At 43.0% G+C, this 23,093-nt stretch overlaps 1 protein-coding gene across 2 annotated transcripts in view; it reads left to right on the forward strand.

Moving 5' to 3' along the window:
* Positions 1–23,093, forward strand: part of MFSD1 (major facilitator superfamily domain containing 1) — a 51,982-nt gene that overhangs the window by 7,300 nt on the left and 21,589 nt on the right. For both annotated transcript variants that reach the window (XM_066600426.1, XM_066600436.1), the window contains exons 2-11: positions 7,511–7,563; positions 8,145–8,257; positions 10,699–10,741; positions 11,370–11,437; positions 13,860–13,968; positions 14,307–14,409; positions 14,987–15,085; positions 18,971–19,082; positions 20,060–20,116; positions 22,552–22,708. In XM_066600426.1, coding sequence (XP_066456523.1) covers positions 7,511–7,563; positions 8,145–8,257; positions 10,699–10,741; positions 11,370–11,437; positions 13,860–13,968; positions 14,307–14,409; positions 14,987–15,085; positions 18,971–19,082; positions 20,060–20,116; positions 22,552–22,708 — 914 coding nt within the window. The remainder of the gene's footprint in view (positions 1–7,510; positions 7,564–8,144; positions 8,258–10,698; positions 10,742–11,369; positions 11,438–13,859; positions 13,969–14,306; positions 14,410–14,986; positions 15,086–18,970; positions 19,083–20,059; positions 20,117–22,551; positions 22,709–23,093) is intronic.

Raw genomic sequence — 23,093 nt, forward strand, 5'->3', positions numbered from 1 at the left:
CCCCCCCCCCCCCCCCCGCAGCAGCTTTATTCTACAGGGCCAACGTGTTTTTTACAGCCCCATAAAATAAAGCCCAAACACCCAGGACACGAAAACATGTATGGTGGTCACTAGGGGATTAATGCATTCATTGTCCAAAAAAAATCCCTACTCTGGAAGGAGTTGTCGGAATGGAATGACTCTTTCTATGTTTGATTGTAATGTTGATATAAGTGATAACAATATCAGAGCAAAAAGTTAATTTATTGGGGAAAACTGACCCCTTGAAGGTCTAGTAGGGGTCATTTTTTCAATTAGTATTGTATGAGATACCTTGTCAAATACTTCACTAAGGTCAAGATATACTATATACACCGCATTTCCCTGATCAACCCAGTCGGTCGTACTGTCATGCCAGACTAATCTATTTTCCTACTGTGAAAGAACGAACCCTCTGACTGGGTTGATCAGGGAAATGCGGTGGATATAGTATATATTGACCTTAGTAAAACATTTCACAAAGTATCTCATATTATACTTATTGAAAAAATGACCAAATATGAGATTGACAAGACAACTGTTAGGTGGATTCACAACTGTGAGTGATCGTACTCACAGAGTGGTCATAAATGGCTGCACATCCAAGTGGATGAATGTATCAAGCGGGGTACCACAAGGCTTTGTCCTGGGCCCAGTGTTAAACATTTTTATAAATGATCTGGAGGAGGGAATTGATGGGGAAACTGATCAAATTTGCCGACGACCCAAAGCTAGGAGGGATAGCTAACACTAGGGAAGAGAGGGAGAGGATTCAAAAAGATCTAGAAAAGCTTGAACAGTGGGTGTCGGGCTGCACTTCCCTATGGAAAGCTTGTCATGCCGGGTCCACGGGCGATTTATCGCCACGGATCTCGCAATGAAAACTCGCCAGTGGACAGGCAGCTTTAACTGGGCAAAATCTTTTTGATTGTGTCATAGAAGCATGTCTAGAGGTCAACAGGCTCTACAAAATCAAAATAAGAGGTCCACTACACATAATTAGCCTCTGAGAGCCTTTTTATAGGCCAAGAGTGGGACCACTTTTGGGACCTCAGATGGCCAAACCGTTCATCTAATCACTACAACTGTAATGGTTTGTATATCTGCCTGAGACGTAACTCTTCTAGGCGATTTTTTTTTTTTTTTTTTTTTTTTTTTTTTTTTTTTTTTTTTTTGACAGTGTATTTTTTATTTTTATCATTTGAAAAAGAAAATCTTTATTTTAGTTTTTGTTAGTCTTCATAGAGACTTATACTGTCAAACAATTGCAAGTTCAATACAAAACTATATTTCTGCATTATGCTATTTTTTAACAGACTGCCTATTAAAGGCATGCCACTGGCACATCCCTAATGGGCAATGTATCATAGCAGTCCTAGGAGCATTCAGAAAGCGACGGGCTGCCATGGATCATAGGGGGCCCTTGGCGTTATTTAAATCCCGATCGGTTGGGACACTTAAATGATACTGTCTAAATGCTGCTGTCAGTTCTTAAATTTATGTCTGATCGCCGCTGTTGCCAGCAAATATCGGCAGTCAGACAGGTAATACCCACCTTGTATGGAGCGGGTTCAGCTCCCAAGCCCATTCCATACATAGCATATGCTGTGAAAGGCTATAGACTTCCTACCTGCATGTGGTATGTGCACTGCACTTTACATGTATATAGCTGAATGTAGGACAGGAAGGGGTTAACCTGTGTTGTGGAGAATGCCTATGTGTTCTCAAGGACATCGCAGGTAAACACTGACAGGAAGGGGTTAACCTGTGTTGTGGAAAAGGCCTATGTGTTCTCAAGGACATCGCAGGTAAACACTGACAGGAATGGGTTAAGCTGCGTTGTGGGGAATGCCCATATGTTCTCAAGGACATCGCAGGTAAACACTGGATTAGCAGGACGCAGGCAGCTGGGAGACTAATGCTGCTAACATGGCATTAGCTATGCGACTTCTTATGTAGATGTACACATGACCCCTTCGTACTTCTAGGCCAGTGCTACACACAGATTTAGTATTAACCCTTTCCAATCCAATTTATATCCTGGTTTTCCTTGGGGGCTTACTCTTTTTCTGCCGTTATACAACGGCGCCATCTGCTGGCTAAAGCCAGTACTGCGTGAGGTAACACGTTGGATAGGCTCCAACAGCAGAGAGGCTGGCAATAAACAGTAAGAGGACCCCGACGGATGTCTTCCAACATCGGAGCTGTACAGCCTTAAATCATAATGTCTTCAGACGTCAGACAGTGGATTGGAAAGGGTTAAGACCACTTTCCTCCAAGTACTTGCAATCTTAAAGGAGTTGTCCCATCAAACCTGCTTATTACCTACTTACAGGATAGGTGGTAATCGTGTGATTGGGGTTCTGACTGCCCAACTCTCCACCAGTCACTAGACTAGGAGTACTGAGTATCCCTATCTGAGTGCTGGCCACATGTGTAAACTGCCACCCTACTCGTCATTATGGGACTGCCAGAGACAGCCAAGTGCTTGTTCTCGGCTAGAGATCTGTGGAGTGGCGGTGTACCTGTGTGTTTACAGATTCATTCATATGGAGACACTCGGGACTCCCTTCTTGTGATTGGTGGAAGACCCAACAGTTGGACCTCCAGTGATCAGACACTTGTCACCTATCTTTTAGATAAGTTATTTGGTGAGATGACCCCTTTAACCCCTTCCCGACAGTTTTGTTGCTAACTTTTTCTGTTTTTAAGGGTTTGTTCACACTAGTGAGTTTTTTGACAGATCCAGTTTTACTAAAAGCATAATTCAGAAAACAAGTGAAATGGAAAGCAGGTTATATGCTCTCCGCTTGCATTCATTTTTGAGCATTTAAAACAAATCTTGGTGGTGGTGCCTTCTTAATGAATGTGGCTCTGTGTCTCTAAGGGCAACATCAATGTTGAAAAACTTCATATAGATGTCACCTTGGTCAAATTTGAACTCCAGCATTGCAAGGCACCAATGCTAACAACGGAGCCACCACAAGAATAAACACAGAGAATAAACACCCAGTACAAACTTCGCCCTTGGTCAGATTTGAAACTAGAACTCAAGCACTGCAAGGTAACAATGCTAAGGATTGAGTGCTTGTTCTTCGTGTTTCTTGTTCTTTTCCTCCTCAGGAGAAGAAGGAAGACAACATACAAAGTCCATGCAGCTGTTGTCCTTTGCCAAATTTGAAATTAGGACCCCAGCACAAGGCAACATTTCTAATAACTAAGCTACCATTCTTATTTCCTTCTTTCTTCATCTTTCTGCTTCCCTTCTCCTTTAAAAGAAGGAAGAAGACGCTTGATGGCTCAGTGGCTAGCACTATTGTCTTCTAGCACTGGGGTTCTAGGTTCATATCTGACTACGGGCAACTTTTTTTTTTTCCTCCAGAGGAAGAAGAAAGAAGAATGTGTTGTAGCTCAGTTTTTAGCATTGCTGCTTTTCAGTGCTGAACTACTACCGTAGTTTCAAATCTAACCAAGGCTACCATTTACATTGGCTTTTTATGTTCTTTGTGTTTATCCTTCTTGCTCTTCTCTCTCTGTTGATGAAGGAACAAGTGTGGTGGCTCAGCTGTTAGAACGGGTGCCTTGCAATGTTGGAGTTCTAGATTCAAATCTGACCAAAAAGTTTTTCAAAGTTTGTTACCCTCAATGAGCTTTGAACCTACGCCCCAAGCACTACAAGGCAAGGTTTAAATTCATCTCTATTGGCTGCAAAATGGAAACTCTTCTTTAGCATCTTGATGGAATAGCAAAATCTCTAGTGTGAACTAGGCCTAATTCCATCGACCAAGAGTCACAATTTCAATTTTTTTTTACACAACTGTAAAGGGCCTTTTTGTGTCCGTGTCCTTTCAAGTTGCCCAAGGTTACTACTGAATGCTATTTCTGGCATGTTATATGGAACCCTCGGACGGGTAGTGTGGATAGATGCCGAAGTGAGGTGTTACTGTAGCCTAAGATGGCAGACCTGTGGGTTCCGGGTAGCCACTTAGATGCTGTGGTTGCTAATGACAGTAGGATGTGTGGGGCTAAATGGCCGGGAATGCAGTTATCTCCAATCTTGGCCATTACATGTGGGTATCAATTGTATAATACAGCAGACACCCGCTGCTTAAGGAGCACAATCGGCTCCTGAGGGCTGCTTCACACTTGCGAGAAAATCGAGTGATGCGAAAGTGAGCAAAAACGCAGAGTTAGGAAACCCATGATTTTCAGTGGTTTTATTCCCATCTCTGATGTTTTCACTCATGCGATGTTGAGTGAAAAAAATCGCATTATGCCCTATCTTTCTGCGTTTTACTTTTCTTCCCCCCCTATGTTTTCCTATGGAGCCTTCTTTTTATCGCATCGCGATTTTCTTGTGGCAAAACTGCGATTGCCAGTGTGAAGGAGCCCTGAGCTGGCTGTTCTGTATAAATCCCTGCAACAACTTCTGCATATATAAAATGGAGGTCAGGAAGGAGATGACTTTTCAGGAGATTTCCAAGTGATTTCCCAGTATTTTTAGGTTTTATTGTTCCATTCCATTTTTCCGCATAACCAGTAGTGCAGCCATACTGTAAGTCCCTTCTAATTCTTCCTTGAAGTAACATGCACCTTTTCATTGTTTGAATGTGCAGACAAAAATACTTTTTTGCCAATTTCTGCGAGTATTGTACCTATCAGATGCAAAGCTTATTTAAAAATGGCTAGCAATCACATTGAATCGGCGCCTTCTGTGTATGGTGCAGTCAATTTTCATCACATGCCTAAGGATGCTTTCACACGGGCTACAAAATCGCATAATTTTTGTAGAGATGTGACAGCGCTACAAAACGCATGTATGCGAAGCCCATAGTTAGAATGTATTATTAATATTGCTGCAATTTGTGATGTTTTGTAGCCCGTGTTCCCTATGGAGCCCCGTTGTTTATCGCATAGCACGAACTTGCGATTTTCAACATTAGAAAGTCCTATAGTAACAGCTATATCGCTGTCGCCCGTGTGAAGGAGGCCTAAAGGTCGTCGGCACTCATGTAGAGCATTTACATTAAAAAAACTTGCCGCTTGCAAAGTACTGAGTGGGGACGTTTACACAGAATGAGAAGGCAGTAAGCCAACGAGGCATTTTATTTATTTTTTTAAAATTGAACTGATTTTACTGAGAAATAAATGGGCAAATTGTTACATTCAGATCAGCTAGAAAATTCCCCTCGCAGGGGGTGCAATAAAGAAATTTCACAGTAGAAACAAAACAACCAATGAACGTCCACACAGGGTTCCGTTTACAGGAAATCTAATAGGTATTTTTAGGGCTCATGTCAGCGGATTTACGCCGCGGGAGTACTGCAGTGGTAAACAAAAAGTCCCCGCTGGTGATCGCAAAAAAAGTGTGTTTTCCCGTGGTCACCATTAATATATTAATGGAGACCTCCACTCCTGAAAAACGCAGTGAAATAGAACATGGCACGTTTTTTTTCTCGCGGCAGAATCACACATGTGAGCACTGACAGGCAGAAAAGCTATTAGGTTCAATACAACCTAATAGCTACGTTATTGCGCTGTGGATTTCCGCCGCAGGGTATGCGGCAGCAATCCGTCCGTAGGCATTAACCCTTAGTAGTTCTTTCTCTCCTTTTTGAGGGAAATATAAGGCCAGGGTTAGGCCTAGTAAGACTATGAAAGGCGGTAGGTAACAAGGTTTTTTTTTTCCTTCTTCTTTCTTTTAGCTGACTGAAAAGCCAGCTTAACAATCTGCGAACGACAAGTGAGCGAGTTATTTATTTATTCTTTTTCGCATTCACACTAAACGATTATCGCTAAAAGCATTTTGTTTGAACTAATTTTGAGCGATAATCGTTACGTGTAAATTGGCCTTAAGGTCTCCAGATGTAAAGGTCATTATCAGTCCTTTCTCTGTCCAGCTTAGAACCTTCTACTCTGACACTAGGCTATGTATTCTTGGTATCTCACGGCAATATAACACTTCATTGTTAGCGAGTACAAGGAACGGTGTTATCAGGATCTTGGCAGGGCCAGCGGTGAATAGTTGGGAGGGTTTCTTTTTCCTGAGACTACTCCCTACCTCTGATGTTTTGCAGAGGACAAAGTCTTTGTTCCAGCTCCTTGAGTTAAAATAATGCAGAGGTACACATGAGCACACCGTCCCGCATACATTTGTTTTCTGTGTGTTAAATCCATATAGTAATGTTACCTTCCTTGGCGGGCCCACCACATCTCTATGGTTCCCTGGTAAGGGATGTGCTGAAGCTCTACTATTGGTATAGCCACTTAAGTGCCAAATGAACATTTCTGTGATTCTCTGTACACGTTGTGTGACAGCTGTGAAGTCAGTTAGGGGTTAACACACAACACAGCCCATCCATTAGTTAAGGATTTCCACTAATCCCACACTTTCACATGACTTACTTAAGATTTAAACAAGAATAGATGTACATTAGACCCTAAGTGGTGAATCATTCTTAAGATAGTAACCTAGTATGTAAGGCTGAATAAGACATACGTCCATCCAGTTCAGCCTTTTAACCCCCTCCCCTTCCTTCTCGTCCTGCGTAAACGCTCAACGCTTCACATGGAGCAAGGAGCCCGCGATCCAGCGGTGTTCTCTGCATGTCTAAATATTCTGCACTGACTACCTTAGTGGTGACTGTAGTTGTTTAGATGACTGTCTTCCCATGTAAAAGGGACTTTACAGTCAAAGGTGTCCAGGCTCCTCTTGTACCCTTCTAGTGGATTCCCAATCACCACATCCTTAGGCAGAATGTTCCATGGTCTCACTGCTCTTACAGTAAAGAACCCCCTTCTATGTTGGTGTAGAAACCTTCTTTCCTCTAGATGTAGAGGGTGCACCCTTGTTACAGTCCTGGGTATAAATAGAGGATGGGAGAGATCTTTGTATTGTCCCCTAATATATTTATACATAGCGATTAGGTCGCCCCTCAGTGACTTTTTATGTTTTGTTTGTTTTGTTTTAAACTAAATAACCCCAATACTGATAACCTCTCTGGGTAGTGTAGTCCATCCATGTAATTGACTATTTTAATTGACTGTTTTTGAACCAGCTCAAGCTCTGATTTGTCTTTCGAGTTCCATTCTAAATTCTACAAATTCAAATTTGTCTGTGTGCATTCACCCTTAACTCCTTTAGTGGCATGCCCGGAAAATCTCCTGGGGCTTGCTGCACTGACCATGCAGTTAAACCCCGAAAGATTTTCGTGGACAGCTCTGGTGCTGAAATGCTGGCCAGGACGCACAGTTATTATTCCACTGTACATGTTTGTCATTTCGAATTACCTCAGGAAAATCTCCGGGGCTTGCTGCTCTGACATGGTAATAATAAACCTTCCACTGAAGGGGTTAATTGTTGATTGGTAGCGTGCCTTCTCTTGTATTTGTATTCTGCTAGCACTGTTCTGCATTGATTGTCTGTATATCATGATTCCTAATCCTGTTCTGTGTTTAACAGTTTTTCCTGTTTTTTTTCTTCCCTCCTTAGGAAGTTATTTTTGCTATGACAATCCATCAGCTTTGCAGGCTCAGGTTCAACTGGTAAGAGTTTAGTTTACAATACCGCCAAGTCTCGTTCCACCAAACAATGGAATTACATGTTGACTTCCAATCACTTCACTCTTATTCTTGTCTGTCGTCTTCTTCGTGACGTTTGGACTTTGGATACACGCTTGTTTGTGCTTGGAGATCTGTCCTCCTGTGTGTTTTCAGTTGACAACCATGACATCACAACCCAGCTTCAGGGGAAAAGGGAAACCATTCCAAAAAAGTCCTTATGGGATTGTTCCCCTCCTCATCCTAGCTGGGGTTCAATCCTATTTTTGGCAGTTAAGGACAGACTTGCGGACAGAACTGTGTGGATGCAGGCCATTTCACACCAAGAATGTTTTGTACTCGTGACGTATTGGTGCGTTGTGTCTAGTCAAGTTTTTATAGACTCCATTCCAAAGTACCTGTATCCATAACTCCAGGGGTGCTGTGTTTGGAATTGTGTGACTCCGATCCTAAATTTGATTTTTAAATGGGACCTAAGAAAGACAGAGGTGGTTGGGAGGTTTTTTTATTTTACGCTTTGCTGGAAACTGATACAGCTATCTATAATGCATGTTTTGTTCCTGTAGGACATGAAGGTGAACACAGCTGATTTTATGCAACTTTATGCCTTTTATTCCTGGCCCAACGTCGTCCTTTGCTTCTTTGGAGGATTTCTCATTGACCGGGTGTTTGGAATTCGGTATGTTGTTTTTACTAATTGAAGCTCCTATTTTTATTATTTTGGTCTTTCCTGTTGTAGTTCAAGAGGTAAGTATAGTTTAAGCTTCTTAAATGGGAATTTGCTCTAATATATATTTAGTATGTTGGAGCTCTGCAGAATATTTATGGTGCCGCTCATCTTCAAGCGGCTAGAGATTTTCCTTGTTCCCTCAATCTTTTGCTTCTCTTTAATTATACCTTCCTTTTAATTATCTCTAAAGTGTACACTTAACTCAGTATTAAAAGACACTCCGATAATTGGCATGAGAAGGGCACATGTTTAACCTCTTCATGCTTCGCGCTGTATATGTGGCGTAGTGGGAGGGTGGTTAACACAAACCCAAAATGTGCCGTTTTCACATCTAAATACTAAAAAACACCTGTGGGGGTAAAATGCTCACTACCTTTGTACATGATTACATTGAAGGATGTAATTTCTAAAATGGGGTCACTTCTCAAGGGACCTCTTACTGCATTGGTACTTCAGAGGTTCTGCAAATCTGACATGGCACCTTAAAACCATTGTAGCAAAATCTGTGCTTTAAATGGTGCTCCTTCCCTTCTGAGCTCTGCTGTTGCCCAGCCACATGTAAAGTAATGTCTTGAGGGGTGTAGTTTCTAAAAAGGAGCCACTTATTAGAGGTTTTAACTTTGCTTGTAGGTTACAAGCTCTGCAATTGTGACAAAAACCATTCTGGCAAAATCTGGCATTCCTTCCCTTCGGCGTTCCACTATGTACCTAAACTGCAGTTTGCAACCACATATGGATCATTGCTGTACTCGGGGGATTGTATAGTAAATTGTGGGGTGCCTTTTATTGTATATTTTTGTGAAAATTAAGCTTTGATCTATGTATGGTAAATTTGTAAAACTCAATTTTTCATTTTCATGTTCTAACGCTAACTAATTATACAAATGCTCATTATTCTTGCGAGGCAATGCCTCTTTGGTTTCCAAAATGTTTGTTTTGTTTTTTTTTAGGGGTATTTCACATGTTTTGGCACCTCAAAGCCTTTGCAAACCTGATATGGTCCCTGAAAAACATTCAAAATAAAAAGGCACAAAGTGCTCCTTCATTTCCAAGGCCTGTGTTTCAGTTAGGGCTCGTTCAGATGAGCGCTGTTTTCGCGCACTATAGCTGTGAGAAAAGATTGCGGCTATAGTGCTGTAAAGATCGCGTGAATGGGCTACTTGAGTCAGCCCGTTCACACGATCCAAGGTGCGTGCTGCTTTCTTTCAAGGCTCCCATAGGAGCCTATGGGAAGCACCCAGCAAAGGTAGGACATATCCTATCTTTGCCCGCACCTTGGAGCCAACATGCACTCGCATGTCCTATCTTTTGTTAGGTGCACTGATTTAGCACACCTATGTTCTTATATGAACGCTTCTATAGAAACCTATTGGTTCCTATTAGAAGCGTGTTCCGCGCGCTGCGAACAGCGCTCGTCTCAATGAGCCGCTAAGTAGTACCCTAGGGCCACTTATGGGATATTTCTATAAACTACTGAATTGATAATATATCATTTTCTTTCTGTTAACACCCGAAAGAAAAATGAAAAATCTGTATTACACACCTGGAGCCGCTTTCACATAGCCAAGAAAATAGTGCGAGATTTGTGCGTTGTGTACAAATATGAACACCATTCTTTTAAATAAGGTTATATACATTATATACATGAGTGATTTCCCCCCCCGGAAATCGCAATGCAGGAAAAATCACGACCTGTCCCCTTTTTGGGTGCTCCCTCGGATCGCCTTACCCATTGTTTTCAATGCGGCTAGCAAAAACAATACACGGTGAAAACAATGGGAAACACTTGACGATCACTCCTTCCCTGAAGGGATGCGAGGTGTTTGACACAAAAACTACTTGCATACATGGGGAAATTGTATGTTGGCGAGCATGGTATCAGGCCGAGTTTCACTGCATGATATTGCGCTCGTCTGTGTCAAATTAGCCTAAAGGGTTGGAGGGAAGTGGTCAGCAGTTTTTAGTAATGTGATCTAAAAGCAACATTAGAGCTATGTAGTCTGTTTACAACAATACTTTTCTTATGCGTTTGTGTAAAATGGTACCTGAGAATATCAACTTTGGAAGTCCCATGTGGCATGTAAGAGGGGTCTGGTGGGTCGGACCATCTTTGCTAGCTACATGTAAAGCCGAAAAGCCTGCCCCTCAAGCCTCCTCTGGCTTGGATTGCTATGAAATCTCGCGTCTGCCATGGTGTCAGACACTTGCAGCTAAGCTGTACCGTCTGTGGTCAGATGTTTTGTCACATCTGTACATATGTTAGTATAGCGCCCCTCTTGGGTTGATAGCCTTTGGTTTTGTGTTGAAAATATTTCATGGTCAAACTGATAGTAATATAAGAAAATGTGGCTTCTATTAAGAATGCTGTAATTAGTTTTCTCTATTTCCAGGTTGGGAACGATCATATTTAGCCTGTTTGTCTGTGTAGGGCAGGTAAGTACCCGTGCAATATTATTAGTAATGCTAATATATTTGAACTGTACTAAAAGAAACTGCATGTCAGCTAAAGCTTTGTTCACACTGGCTTCAACTTTTCTAATTCATCCATGATATGATTGACCCGTTCATCCTGTTGAGTTGTAATACTCTTCTGCCAATCAGTGGCAACAGATAGAAGCTCGGCACCAGTGGGAACACTGATATACATGTTCCTGTCCCGTTTTCGCCTGTTCAAGATGGCAAGCATACTCTTCAGAATACCGTATCCCCGCAGTGCATTGGTAGTGTTGGACTACTAATGCACTCTACCTGCTCACCCGTCAGGGCTGTTCATGTGTTCAGAAAGCAGTGCACATTATGCATTAGGAAATTGCAGCAGCTGTCATGGATGGCCGAAAACTGGACCTTGGAGGAACAGCAGAAGAACTGCAAGTAATACGGCCCCTCCAGTCCCGGGATAGAAGTTTGTCCCAAAAATGGGGGGGGGGGGGGGTGATTTTATCATAGCTCTATTTTCCATGGTGAAGATGTTCCCCAATCATATTCAATCTGTCAGGCATGACGGTTTCTTTAATTACTACATAATTAAGTGCTCATACTGTTTGTGAATTTTCCTTTTCAGGTAATCTTTGCAGCAGGTGCCCTGTTTAATGCTTTTTGGCTGATGGAAGCTGGCCGACTGGTATTTGGGTGAGAGGAAATTTGGTTTTATAATTGCAATATAATTGTGCAATGTTTCAGCCTAGTCGGGGTCTTATGCAAGATACTTCTTAGGTTTTAAACTTTGTGATTTTTTTTTTTTTTTTTTTTTTCCCATAATGGAGGAATAAATGAATATATATTTTCATACCCTTATGGATGCTGTCGCATAACACTCCTCAAATTTGAAATTGCTGCACCAAGAAGGAGCAATAATGGAATTACAGAAATAACTGAACATAAACATGTTAATGATATGTAAATAAGAAAAGGGAACCAAATATTAAAAACATCTTGATTTGTGAGTGCCACATGCAGAAATGCATCCACTAGTCGTGGTATCAGTGATGTTGTCTGAGGAATCTTCTGCCACGTTGAATGCACTTGGGCACACACATCATCAAGATGCATTGCTGGAAGCTCTCTTTGCAATTACCAACCAATGACCTCTCCCATCGAGCACATCTGGGACAAGTCCGGAGACTCTGCAATCCAAGGTAGCATGTTTAGGCCATGCATGCTGCTCAGTTGCACAAGCAACGTGTGGCTTGGTGTTTTATTGAAAAACTGCTCCTTTGGACACTTCCGAGAAATGGCCGTACCACTGGTTCCACGACCAAATCAATATAACGCTTGGCTGTTAGTCTACCTGGAATGAAGACTAGTGGAGTCCGGCTACCATACATTGTGCTACCCCAAACCATAATCCTGGGAGTAGGACCATTGCGACATTCCCTCATCAAGGCCTCTTCATGGCATTGCCCACATGGTTTTCAGACCATTTGTCTGCTGTCATTGCATCCGAGACAAAAGTGAAACACTTTGCAGAAGAGGATAGATCTCCATTGCCGTCTTGTTCTGCACCAGGATAGCCTTTGAGAGCAGTAGCATGAGGTCAATGGCACATCTGTCACTGGACGTCTGGCTCATAGCCCAATTTGTGCAAGCACCTTCTGTTGGCTTGTGCAGACACTGTTTGATGCCCTAGGCTTGGGATGTGACGTCCAGGTTGACTTGCAGTATAGAATGGATCACTACGCACCATTCCTCTAATCTGATGATCCGACTGTGCAGAGGTTCGCCTGTGTGCTCTTCTTGCTGTCATTCCAGTTGGTTGTCGTTTCCCCAACTGCTAGGACATGCAACATTGTACAGTGCTGACATCTCAGCCTACACATGTAGCAATCTGCTGGAGCGATAAACCAAAATCTCTCAGTTCAAGGATTCTGTCCCTCTCAGTTTGTAGTAACTGGCAATAAACGGGAGGCATCACATGCTCATACGACAAGACTTTATCTGATTTTTTTTAAGGTTTCATGTTTCATGTGACTGAAAAAAATTAGCTTTCGATCAGATTAACTCCTTAAGGACATGGCCCCCCTTTTTTTTTTTTCTTTTCCTTCATTTTTGTTTACCCCCCTCCTTTTAAAAAATCATAACTCTTTTATTTAGCCATCACAATGGCTGTCTGAGGGCTTGTTTTTTTGTGGCATGAGTTGTATTTTTTTTTTTTTAATGGTACTATTTAATGTGCCATATAACGTACTGAAAAGCTGGAGTGAAATGGGGGAAAAAAACACAATTCCCTAATCTTTTGGTGCATCTTGTTTCTACAATGTACACACTGCAACAAAAATTACATGATACCTTTTATTCTATGGGTCAGTACGATTACTACGATACCAAACTTATATAGTGTGGTGTTTTTTTGTTTTTTGTTTGCTTTTTTTTGCCGCATGGCTTATCGGAGTTGTTGCTGGTTGGCGTCCGTGCAGGACGTAACTGTTCGCCCGGCAGCGTTAAGGGGTTAAATTTAGGTGCATGAAAGTTTGAATATTGGCATATCTTAGCGACAGCTTCAACTTCTTAAATTTGCATGACCTTACAGTTTGTCCTTCTTTGTGTTGCAATTTCAATGTTGAGGAATGTATCTGAGTTATGGCTTTTGTTTTAGGGGATTTCTGGATACAGGGGATTTTTGCATTCTATGACCTCCTATCATAAGACCTACAGACTGCTTCTTGTGGCTCTTGTTCTAGGCGTTGGCTGTAGTTGGAGCCCTATTGAATTATTTAAACGGGATCAGGAATGTTCTAGTTTATTCCTGTTTAAAGCTACATGTAACAGTTATTGGTATCCATCTGAAGCTCACACACTGTTATTGACACAGTTTGTTATTTTTTATTTAGGCGAAACTGGAGTGGATACAGAAGAGAAGTATCATGTCAGTCTTTCCTTTACACTTCTCTTTGGATCCACTCCTGGCTTTGGCTCAAAAATATATGTGAGATTCCAGCTATATATAATGATTCCTCTGGGAAGTAAATAAGGCAGAAGCACGTTCCTCTCCCTTATAAGAAGGTTGTTTAAGCAGCTTACTAGCAGAAGTCTTTACGATCCATGTTTCTTTCAGGATTGGTGGGGAATCGCTTGCTGTTGCGCAGAATACATATGCAGTAAGTTGGTTCAAAGGAAAAGAACTGAACCTGGTGTTTGGATTGCAGCTCAGTATGGCCAGAGTGGTAAGTCCCAGTGCACCTATTCATCACTAGCTCACTGATCCATGTGTCGGCTGTATTTATATGTGCTTTAAGCCTTAAAGGGGTATTCCTATATCAGCCAATCATGGCTAAGATGAGAATACCAGACCATACAGTGTGGTCACCGGGTGGTTGGGATTCGGGGAAAAAAGGCAATTTGTCTCTTCCATGCTGTTTTTTCATAATGCCCATAAAGGTAGATGGGAGTTTTGGAAATGGCTTAGCATAGCCAGGTATGCTGTTTCCACATCTCTAACATGAAGTTAGATAAAATTCGCTGCACTACACTGTTTCAGTGGTTACTATGGTGGTTGTTTCAGGGCAGTACTGTAAACATGAATGTCATGGGACTGGTATATCAACGGATAAAGGATGCAATGGGCTCTGCTGGTCACACAACACTTGGTGTAACTCTAATGATTGGTAAGTCTTTTAATTTTTTTAACAATGTATGTGCTACAGCCTTTACGGAGAATTTTCATGTTTATGAGACTTAAAGGGATTCTCCGGGCATAATCCTGTCTAACATTGAGCATGCAGAGACGCAACTGCATGTTGAGTGATTCAGTTGCCGAGGCAGTTATTTAATGGCCAACAAGTATCATGCATGGGTCTCCTTAGTTATAGTGGGACTGTTGCACAATACTTCCTGGGCATTTGACTGTTTGCAATGTTGCCTCCCATTGTGTGGTTGTGTCAGTAGTGTGAGAAAATGCTTAAACAGTCCCTCTTAAGCGTGCTTTCACAGGTAGCTGATTTTGTTGTGAGTTGTGCTGCAGATATGCACCAAAATTCACATTTTCCCCCTTCAATTTGAATTCAATCGAAATGGTCAAATCTGCACGAAAATTCACAGCAAATCAGCAACATGTGAACGCACACTAAAGAGGTTTTTCCACATTTTGTCACCTATCGCCTATCCACAGGATAACTGATAAATATAGAATTGCTGGAGCTCCCACCGATCACAAGAATGGCACATTTTATTTCTGTGTTGCAGGTGCAGTAACGTGTTTGTTTTCAATGGCATGTGCACTAATACTTGGTTATCTTGATAAGCGAGCAGAAAAAATCCTCAACAAAGAACAAGGAAAAACTGGTAGGAGCTCAACTATTTTGTGCTGGAAATGTTTAATCACAGTGTGTCTGTACTTTGAGAATCCCTTTTTTAAACTTCTTGGTTGTGCATAAAAGTTTGCAATCCACCCAAAAGCAAGGGGCTAAATATAGCTGTACTTTCTCGTCAGTATTTGGGGACACAGCTGAAGACCGTGGGTATAGCTACTGTCACTTTCGGGGGCCAGGTAGTTATTCTACCCTGGGCTCTTGCGTAGATGGGTGGCTGCCACTTTACCTGTTCCTTCTCCCCTTCTGTGGCTTCTTCCTCCGTTCCCACGCAGGGAGAGGTGGTGGCAGCTGTGCCTACTGCCCTGCCCTGCTTTCTTTATCTTGCTCCTCTCCCACCTTAGTTTTATCTCCTGAGTACTGTTTTCTTCTCTTCACCTGTCCCCAACTCCAATCTCCAGCTGTGGACATCAAAATCCTGAGTGCCGCTTGGCAGTGCTCTGCTCGTGGACCTTGAGATTGGCCGTGGGTGGTGGTGATCCCCGGGTTGCCCCCATGCTTTGTGGGTGCAGCATTACTCCAGGCCCTAGCATCAGGCCTAATCGGGTCACTTCTGGCAGGGCGGAAGCTGTGTTTCTCTCCCCCTAAAATACTGTCTGTGGTCTGCGGGTTCATGTCAGACTTTTGACCTGAAGTCTCCAGGCAGGGTCCATCCAGTGCCACACATTTTGTGTGCTCTTGCTGCAATGCAAAATTTGCAGACACTCTGATCCTTTTAGTCATAACTCTTCTATCAAAGCAGTCTGCTGTTGAACTTCCCAACCCGCACGACTCCTCAGCACGTTGGTCACTCCCTGTCACTTGAGATGTTGGACCTCACTAAAGGGTCTGCCACTATCCTAAACAAGTTAGATCGTACCACCAGTCAACCATCCCTTAACGTGTCTGACGGAAACGAGTTCTCCACGCATGACCTCTCCCTTAGTAGACCCCAGAAGTGGACTAGGACCTCCCTCTCAAGGCTGTTGTCCAGGTTCCCCACAGCCGTCATCTCGTCTTCCCATCAGGATGCAATCCAATCTCTTCTCAGGAGATGATAGTTGATCAAAAGGCAAAATCTCGGATTCTGACCTGGATGAAGAATGGGCATCTAACATGTCCACTATGCTTAATAGCTGCTGTGAAGGACACCCTTCAGGTAAATGATCAAATGCCTACCATGTCTGCGGAAGCAATTTCCTTCAAACGCCCCAAACCTTCTCCCAAGGTATTCCCCTCTCATGCGAAGTTCAATGACATTTTAGGTAGAGAATAAAAACTTCCCAGCAAACGCTTCTCCAAGCCAAAAGGTTCTATGTATTGCTTTTCGGAGGAGTTAGTCAAGAAGTGGTTACCAGTGGTAGATCCCCAAGTATTCAGTTTATCTAAACACACTTAGCTTCCAATGGTGAATACTTTGTCCTTTCAGGACGTGCATGACTAGAAACACTAGTTAAAACTTTCTTTGAGACAGTGGGTTCGGCTCTTCAACCGTTTTTCACTTCTTCCTGAATGAGTAGAGCCACTGCTGAATGGGTCAAGCAGTTATGTTATGGCATTTCTTTTGGCTCTTCAGTGATGGCTCTTCATTGCAAAGGGATATTAGACATTCCCTATATGGATGACATTTTGGTGAAGGTTCTGAAGCAATATGACAACCCGAACAGTCTCCTTATCACTCTGGACTCTGTCCCAGGTCGGGTGGATCTTTAGCCTCCCTAACTCCTCCCTCTCACTGTCTATAAACGCCTGGATTTTCTGGGTCTCTCCCTCGACATGGCTTGGGCCAGTATACTACGAACGCTACAGAAACTTTGTGTTCTCCAGGGACAGATGCATGCCATTCGTCATAACCATTCGTCACTGTATGCGATTCCTTTCTGCCAATTTTACACTCTGCCCCCTCCGGTGGGCCATTCTATCTTGGTGGAAAAAAATCTATGCACTCTCTCAACCCTGAAATCTGCCTTCCTCTGCAGCTACAATGCTCCCTTCTCTGGTGGCTGACTCTACAGATCCATATGAGGCACTTCTTTCTGACTCTACATTGGCAGGCACTCACCACAGATAGCAGTCTCCTAGGCTGGGGAGGGACACTACAGAAATTTATGGCTCAAGGCACCTGGACCGTAAGGGAGTCTGCCATCTCGATAAACGTGTTGGAACGTCAGGCCATTCTCCTGTCGCTTCAACACTTTGCAGCCGAGCTAACAAGTCTACCAGTCTGAGTTCAGACAGAAAACACAACGGCCATCATATACATGAATCTTTAGGATGGGATCTGAAGCATAGTGGTCATGGCAGAAGTAGCGAAGATCCTAACATGGGCTCAAGCTCCTCTTCCGGTATTGTCAGCAGTTCACATTCCAGGGGTGGACAACTGGATAGCCAACTTTTCTGAGCAGGGAGAAAGCTGACCCAGGAGAATGGGAGTTTCATCTAGACGTCTTTCAAGCTCTTTGTAGAAAATGGACCCCAGACTTCTTTTCTCTACATCTTCCCACTCATTCCACAACTTCTCAAGAAGATCAAAATTGAAGGCCTTCCGATGATTCTCATTGCTCCCGATTAGCCTTGATATGTGGATCTCATAGACCTGCTCCTCGACACTCCATAGCGCCTTTCTCTTTGGAAAGATCTTCTCTTACAGGGATCTCTCTTGCATCTGAGTTTGTCCACACTTCAAGACCCTGCATGACCTTCCAGCTGGTCTTCTGTCTTGGAAAGTGGCCTTTCTAGTGGTGAATCATCTCCATCCTTGGGGCTTCTGAACTAGTAGCCTTGTTGGCCAAACCTCTGTTCAGTTTTCCATCAGATCAAGGTTGTCCTATTTCCCATGCCCCCCTTCCTACCGAAGGTTGTCGGCGTACCACATTATTGAAGACTTTGTCTTAGTTTCCTTCTGTATTTATGCTTCACGTCTGAGGGAACACACTCTCCATAAATAGGTCTGCAGTGCTCGAACAAGATCAAATCTCTCTGACGTTCGTTTTTAGGCGTTCTGAATCTCTTTGTGATCCCAGATGGTCCAAGACGTGTCCTTGTGGCTTCCAAGGCTGTCACATTGCTTTGGATCAGGTCAGCAATGATGGAGGCTTAAGGACCATGCCAAGGACAGTGAAGCCTCCCTTTATGTGTTAAGCCGTATTTTAATTGGGCGCAGTGGGTGCCTCTTGGGTGTGGTATGCAACGCTGCTTACACTATTCAAGTTTGTAATCCTGCCACGTAGGCCTCCTTACACACTTTTTAGAAGTTTTACTGGGTGCACACTTTGCATCTGCTGATGGCACCCTTGGTTGAGGATGTATTACAGACAGCAGTAAACTGACCACATGATACTATGGAACGCCCCATGATCTTAAGCTTTGTCCACTAATAAGGACGAGAAAACAAGATTTTTGTACTTGCCATAAAATCTCTTTCGTGACATTCATTGGGGAACACAGCACCCACTCCGTTTGATTCTAAGGACTTTATGATATCTATCTTTTTGCTGGAGCTTCTCTCCAGAGTGGACATTCCTCTCCACTGTGTTGCGTTTCTAAATTCTCTAACATTTAATGTTCACATTGACTATTTTAGATTTTCTATCCTACTTTGCTGCTTCTACTGCCTGCATACAAACTGACTAGCTTGGTGCATGCAGGAGGGTTACAACTGATAGGAAGAGCTAACGCATTTGTGCTTGGTGTCCAACGCCTTGTGGCACCCACAGTCTTCAGCTGTGTCCCTCAATAAATGTGACAAGCAAATGATTTTACAGTAAGTACAAAATTCCTATCAGCCCTGTAGAATACCCCTGATAGCATGCGCAGATGATGTATCATTCAGACATTCTCATCCTTTAATACATTGTAAAGCTGTGGTTTCTTTCCATAGGTGAAGCTATTAAGCTGACTGATGTCAAGGACTTTCCTCTCAGCCTGTGGTTGATATTTTTAATATGTGTCTGCTATTATGTCGCAGTCTTCCCTTTCATTGGTCTTGGAAAGTAAGTTTACATTACATATGTATGGATTTACTAATAAGCTTTGTATCAGATCATTGGGAATCCATGTTTGATTTTTCTTTCTTTTTTGCTTGTCTTTGGGTGCTTTCACATCTGCACTGGAGATTCCACTTTCCTGCTCCGTTTGGGGAGTAGGCAAGGGGAATTCCTGTCGCCGAACGGTTCCATCTCTGGACAGAATTGAATAGCACCATACGCACCCCATTGACTATAATGGGGTCTGCCTGCTTTCCGCCAAGCTGCCTGGCTTTTGGACTGAAGAAAAAGCGCAGCATGCAGTACTTTTTCTTCAGTTATTTACAGCCAGATCTGCAAAGGAACCTCCGGCGGGAGCTGCTGTTGCAGATGTGAAACTGCCTTTTTCTATTTTTTGTTTTTTTCCCCTAGTATAGTTTAAATATATTGCGGACAAGAGTTTTAGGCTGGGTTCACACAGGGTGGTTTTGCCGCGGCAGATCCGTCCGCGGCCGCTAATCTCGGGATTAGGCAGCCATGTGGACGAGATTTCTCAGAAACCTCGTCCACACGGGCCGGCCAATCCGCTGTGGTAAATCCGGCTGAAACTGCGGCTTCAAAAGATGCAGCATGTCTATTAACTTTTTTTTTTGTTTATTTACGTCGCGGCCGCGCTCTCCTCTATGGGAGCGCCGGCCGCAACGGAAAAGCATGCGGCCGAGCCGCTTCAAAGCCGCCGCGGCGGTTCTCCCGGCGGAGATCTCGCGGTTTTTGCTGTGGCCAAACCGCGAGATTTCCGACAGGAATCTGCCCTGTGTGAACCAAGCCTTAATGTAAATCTACCAGAAATTCATACAGAGTGCTGCAAATAATAATAGTATAGAAAACATGCACCAAATTTAGTTTCTAAAACTGGGGTGGCCAAATTGGATGGAGCTTAATGCATTTTTGACTCGAGTAGTCTATTTTGACATTTAATAGTGTGCTGTAATTTTGTTTTCTAGGGTTTTCTTCATGGAGAAATTTCAGTTTTCACCTTTGCAAGCAGGAGCCATAAACAGGTATGCCTATGCGTTACTTAAAGGGGCTGTGTGCAGAATAGAAACTGTAGTTTGATTGTAATCTGGGTCACTCATTCTGTTTAGTATATTTATCAACGACCTGATATAGGGGCTGCACAGTAAAATATCAATATTTGCAGACAATACAAAATTATACAAGATAATTAATGCAAAGGAGGACAATGTACGGCTGCAAACGAAGTTCAACATTGATAACGAAAACTGCACGATGTCTGTGCAGTTAGACCCAACGATTCTCGCTCAAAAGATGGCTTTGAGTGATTTTTGAGCGAGAATCGTTGGGCCTAAATGGATATTAACATATTATGTTACCACTCTACCAGTGCGCTCCATTTTGTTAATGACCTTGGTCTAAGTGCCTCCATTGTCTGAACCTCCCACTCCCCCATCACCAAGATTTTCACTGAGCCACTCCTGTTCTCTTGAATACACTACCCCAGACAGTCGGGGTAATCCCCAAAGCCCACAATTTTAAGTGTTCAGTGAAAGCACATTATCTTAGGGAGGCCTACCACACTTGCTAATCTACCTTTACCCCATTTATCCAGCATGCTTTTGCTGTCATACCAACTTTTTATGCTTGTGGTCTAAACCCCTCTGCGCTGATTGCCTCCCATTGAGACAGGTTCACAGCAATCTGCCTATTTTCCCCAGCTACAGTGCCATCGGCTGCTGATTTAGAATGGGGACACTCTGTCTTGTGCTGTCCTGGACCTGACTAAAATGTCCTAAACTATCATTGACATGCTGGATAGTCTTCACGTTGCTCGTTTCGAACTGCATCTGATAGAGAAGGCTTCTTATCCCGTGGCCCCATCTGTAGAAGAACCACAGCAATCCTCTGAGTCGCCAGCCTCAATATATTCCTCCCCAATCCCTCTCCAACTACCCAACTGGGATGCACCCTGAGCTTTTCCCCAGGGACGACCCTTGCTTAGAAGGCGAGGTGTGTGAGTCTCCTTCTAATTCAGACGAGTGAACAATCATCCAAACTATCATCCTAAGGTTATAGTATGATAACTGTGGTGAAGGATACCCTGCTGCTGGAGGATCCAGAGCCAGAATCATCCACAGGGGAAGTCTCTTTCAGACATCCAAGATGTCCCCATAAGGTCTTTCCTTCACACAAGGAATTGCAAAACATCCTGACCAGAGAATGAAATCTCCCTGACAAAACATTTCACTGAATTGAAGCTTTCAGACATTATTTACCTTTTTCTGGGTGAGACGATAAAGAAATGGGCATCCTCTCCATCATTTTTCTGGTCTCATTCATTGGGGACACGACCCCTGTCCATTTTTTTTTTTCCTATTTTGTGACCTGTTTGATTTCTCTCTCCTCTCCTTGTTGGAGTGTTTTCCCCAGAGCTAGGCATGGTTCTCCACTGTGTTACACTTTAATTCTTAGTGTTTTAGTAGTTACACTAAATGTACCTTTTTCATGTCCTACTCTGCTGCTCCTATTGCTTGCATACAAACTAATTAGCTGCGTAAGCTGGAAGGAGGAGCTAACGTTTTCTTCTTGGTGTCCGCCTCCTAGTGGCAGTAGCTACCCTGTTTAGCAGAAAATAAGGCCTACCCTGAAAATAAGCTTTACCCTGATTTTTCGGGATTTTCATGGAGGCTTTAAAATATAAGCTCTAGCTGCATTACATTAAAAAAAGAAAGCAATACATTACCTTGCATGCTCGGTCCAGGTCCCTTTCGCTGCTCTACGGAGCTCCGATGAGCTTCTTGCAGTCATAGGCTGCCCACAGAAGATCACTTCCTGGTTACGGGATTTATAAATCCCACCTCCAGGAAGTGATGGCTGATTGATTCCTGAGCGCTGCTCAGCCAATGTGATGGCTGTGACTGCTTCATCAAGTGCTGCACTGATTGGCTGAGCAGTGGTCTAAGAACCAATCACAGACATTTAATTGTGGAGGTCGGATTTATGAACTCGCCAATCAATGCCAAGGCTCAGCCAATTCATAAATGCCGCCTCCACAATTTGATGGCTGTAATTGCTTCTCGAGCAGCGGTTGAAGAACCAATCAGAGCCATCGCTTCTTGGAGGCGGGATTTATGAATCCTGTAAAAGGAAGTGATCTTCTGTGGGGGTGGCCAAGTAGTGCAAGAAGTTTAGTGGAGCCGTGACTGAGCCTGTTAGGTAGGTATAATAAGACCTAGTGCCTCTTCTGGAGCAAGAATTAATATAAGACAGGGTCTTATTTTCGGGGAAACATGGTATACCCACGGTCCAAGCTGCATCCCCCAATGAACAAAATGAGAAATCGGCTTTACACGAATTATGAAAATCTAATTTTTTTTTTTTTAGATTTTATTTATTATGATGATGATAACCTCCAAGCACTGGTTTGATTTTCACTAGTTTTTATATTTGACATTCTTTCTTTGTTCTTGTCTTTTAGCGTGGTTTATATAATCTCTGCACCCCTCTCACCTGTATTCGGTTTCATGGTTGACCGGTTGGGAAAGAACATTATCTGGGTTATGTGTGCTGTGGTGACTACTCTTGCTGCTCATCTCATGTTAGCCTTTACTTTGTGGAATCCCTGGATTGCTATGGTAAGTGTGGGTAAAACTCCCAGTAGGCATTTTTCATGAATAAAAGAAGCCGTGTTTTTTGTTTTTTCCTTCCTGCATTTTCCTTACCCTTACTGATCCTATTGGAATTGTTTCTCCTTAGGGAGAGCACCTAGAAGGTGTGAGACGACTTATACGGCCATCCATGCTCCTCTGGGAAATATACAAATTGGCAGATGGAACAATACCTTTATAGCACCACCAATTGGAAGGCAACAAACCTGCAAGTCAATGTCAGACTTTTTAACAAGCATCGTTGTAATGATAACTGGGATTGTGAGCCAAAGGCTGCTCGCAAATCCCAGTCATTATTACTACATGGTTGCTTAAAAAGTCCATTGTTCCATCTTCCCATTTGCATTGCTCC

The sequence above is a fragment of the Eleutherodactylus coqui genome, chromosome 1, assembly GCF_035609145.1.
Source record: "Eleutherodactylus coqui strain aEleCoq1 chromosome 1, aEleCoq1.hap1, whole genome shotgun sequence".
Taxonomy (NCBI): Eukaryota; Metazoa; Chordata; class Amphibia; order Anura; family Eleutherodactylidae; genus Eleutherodactylus; species Eleutherodactylus coqui.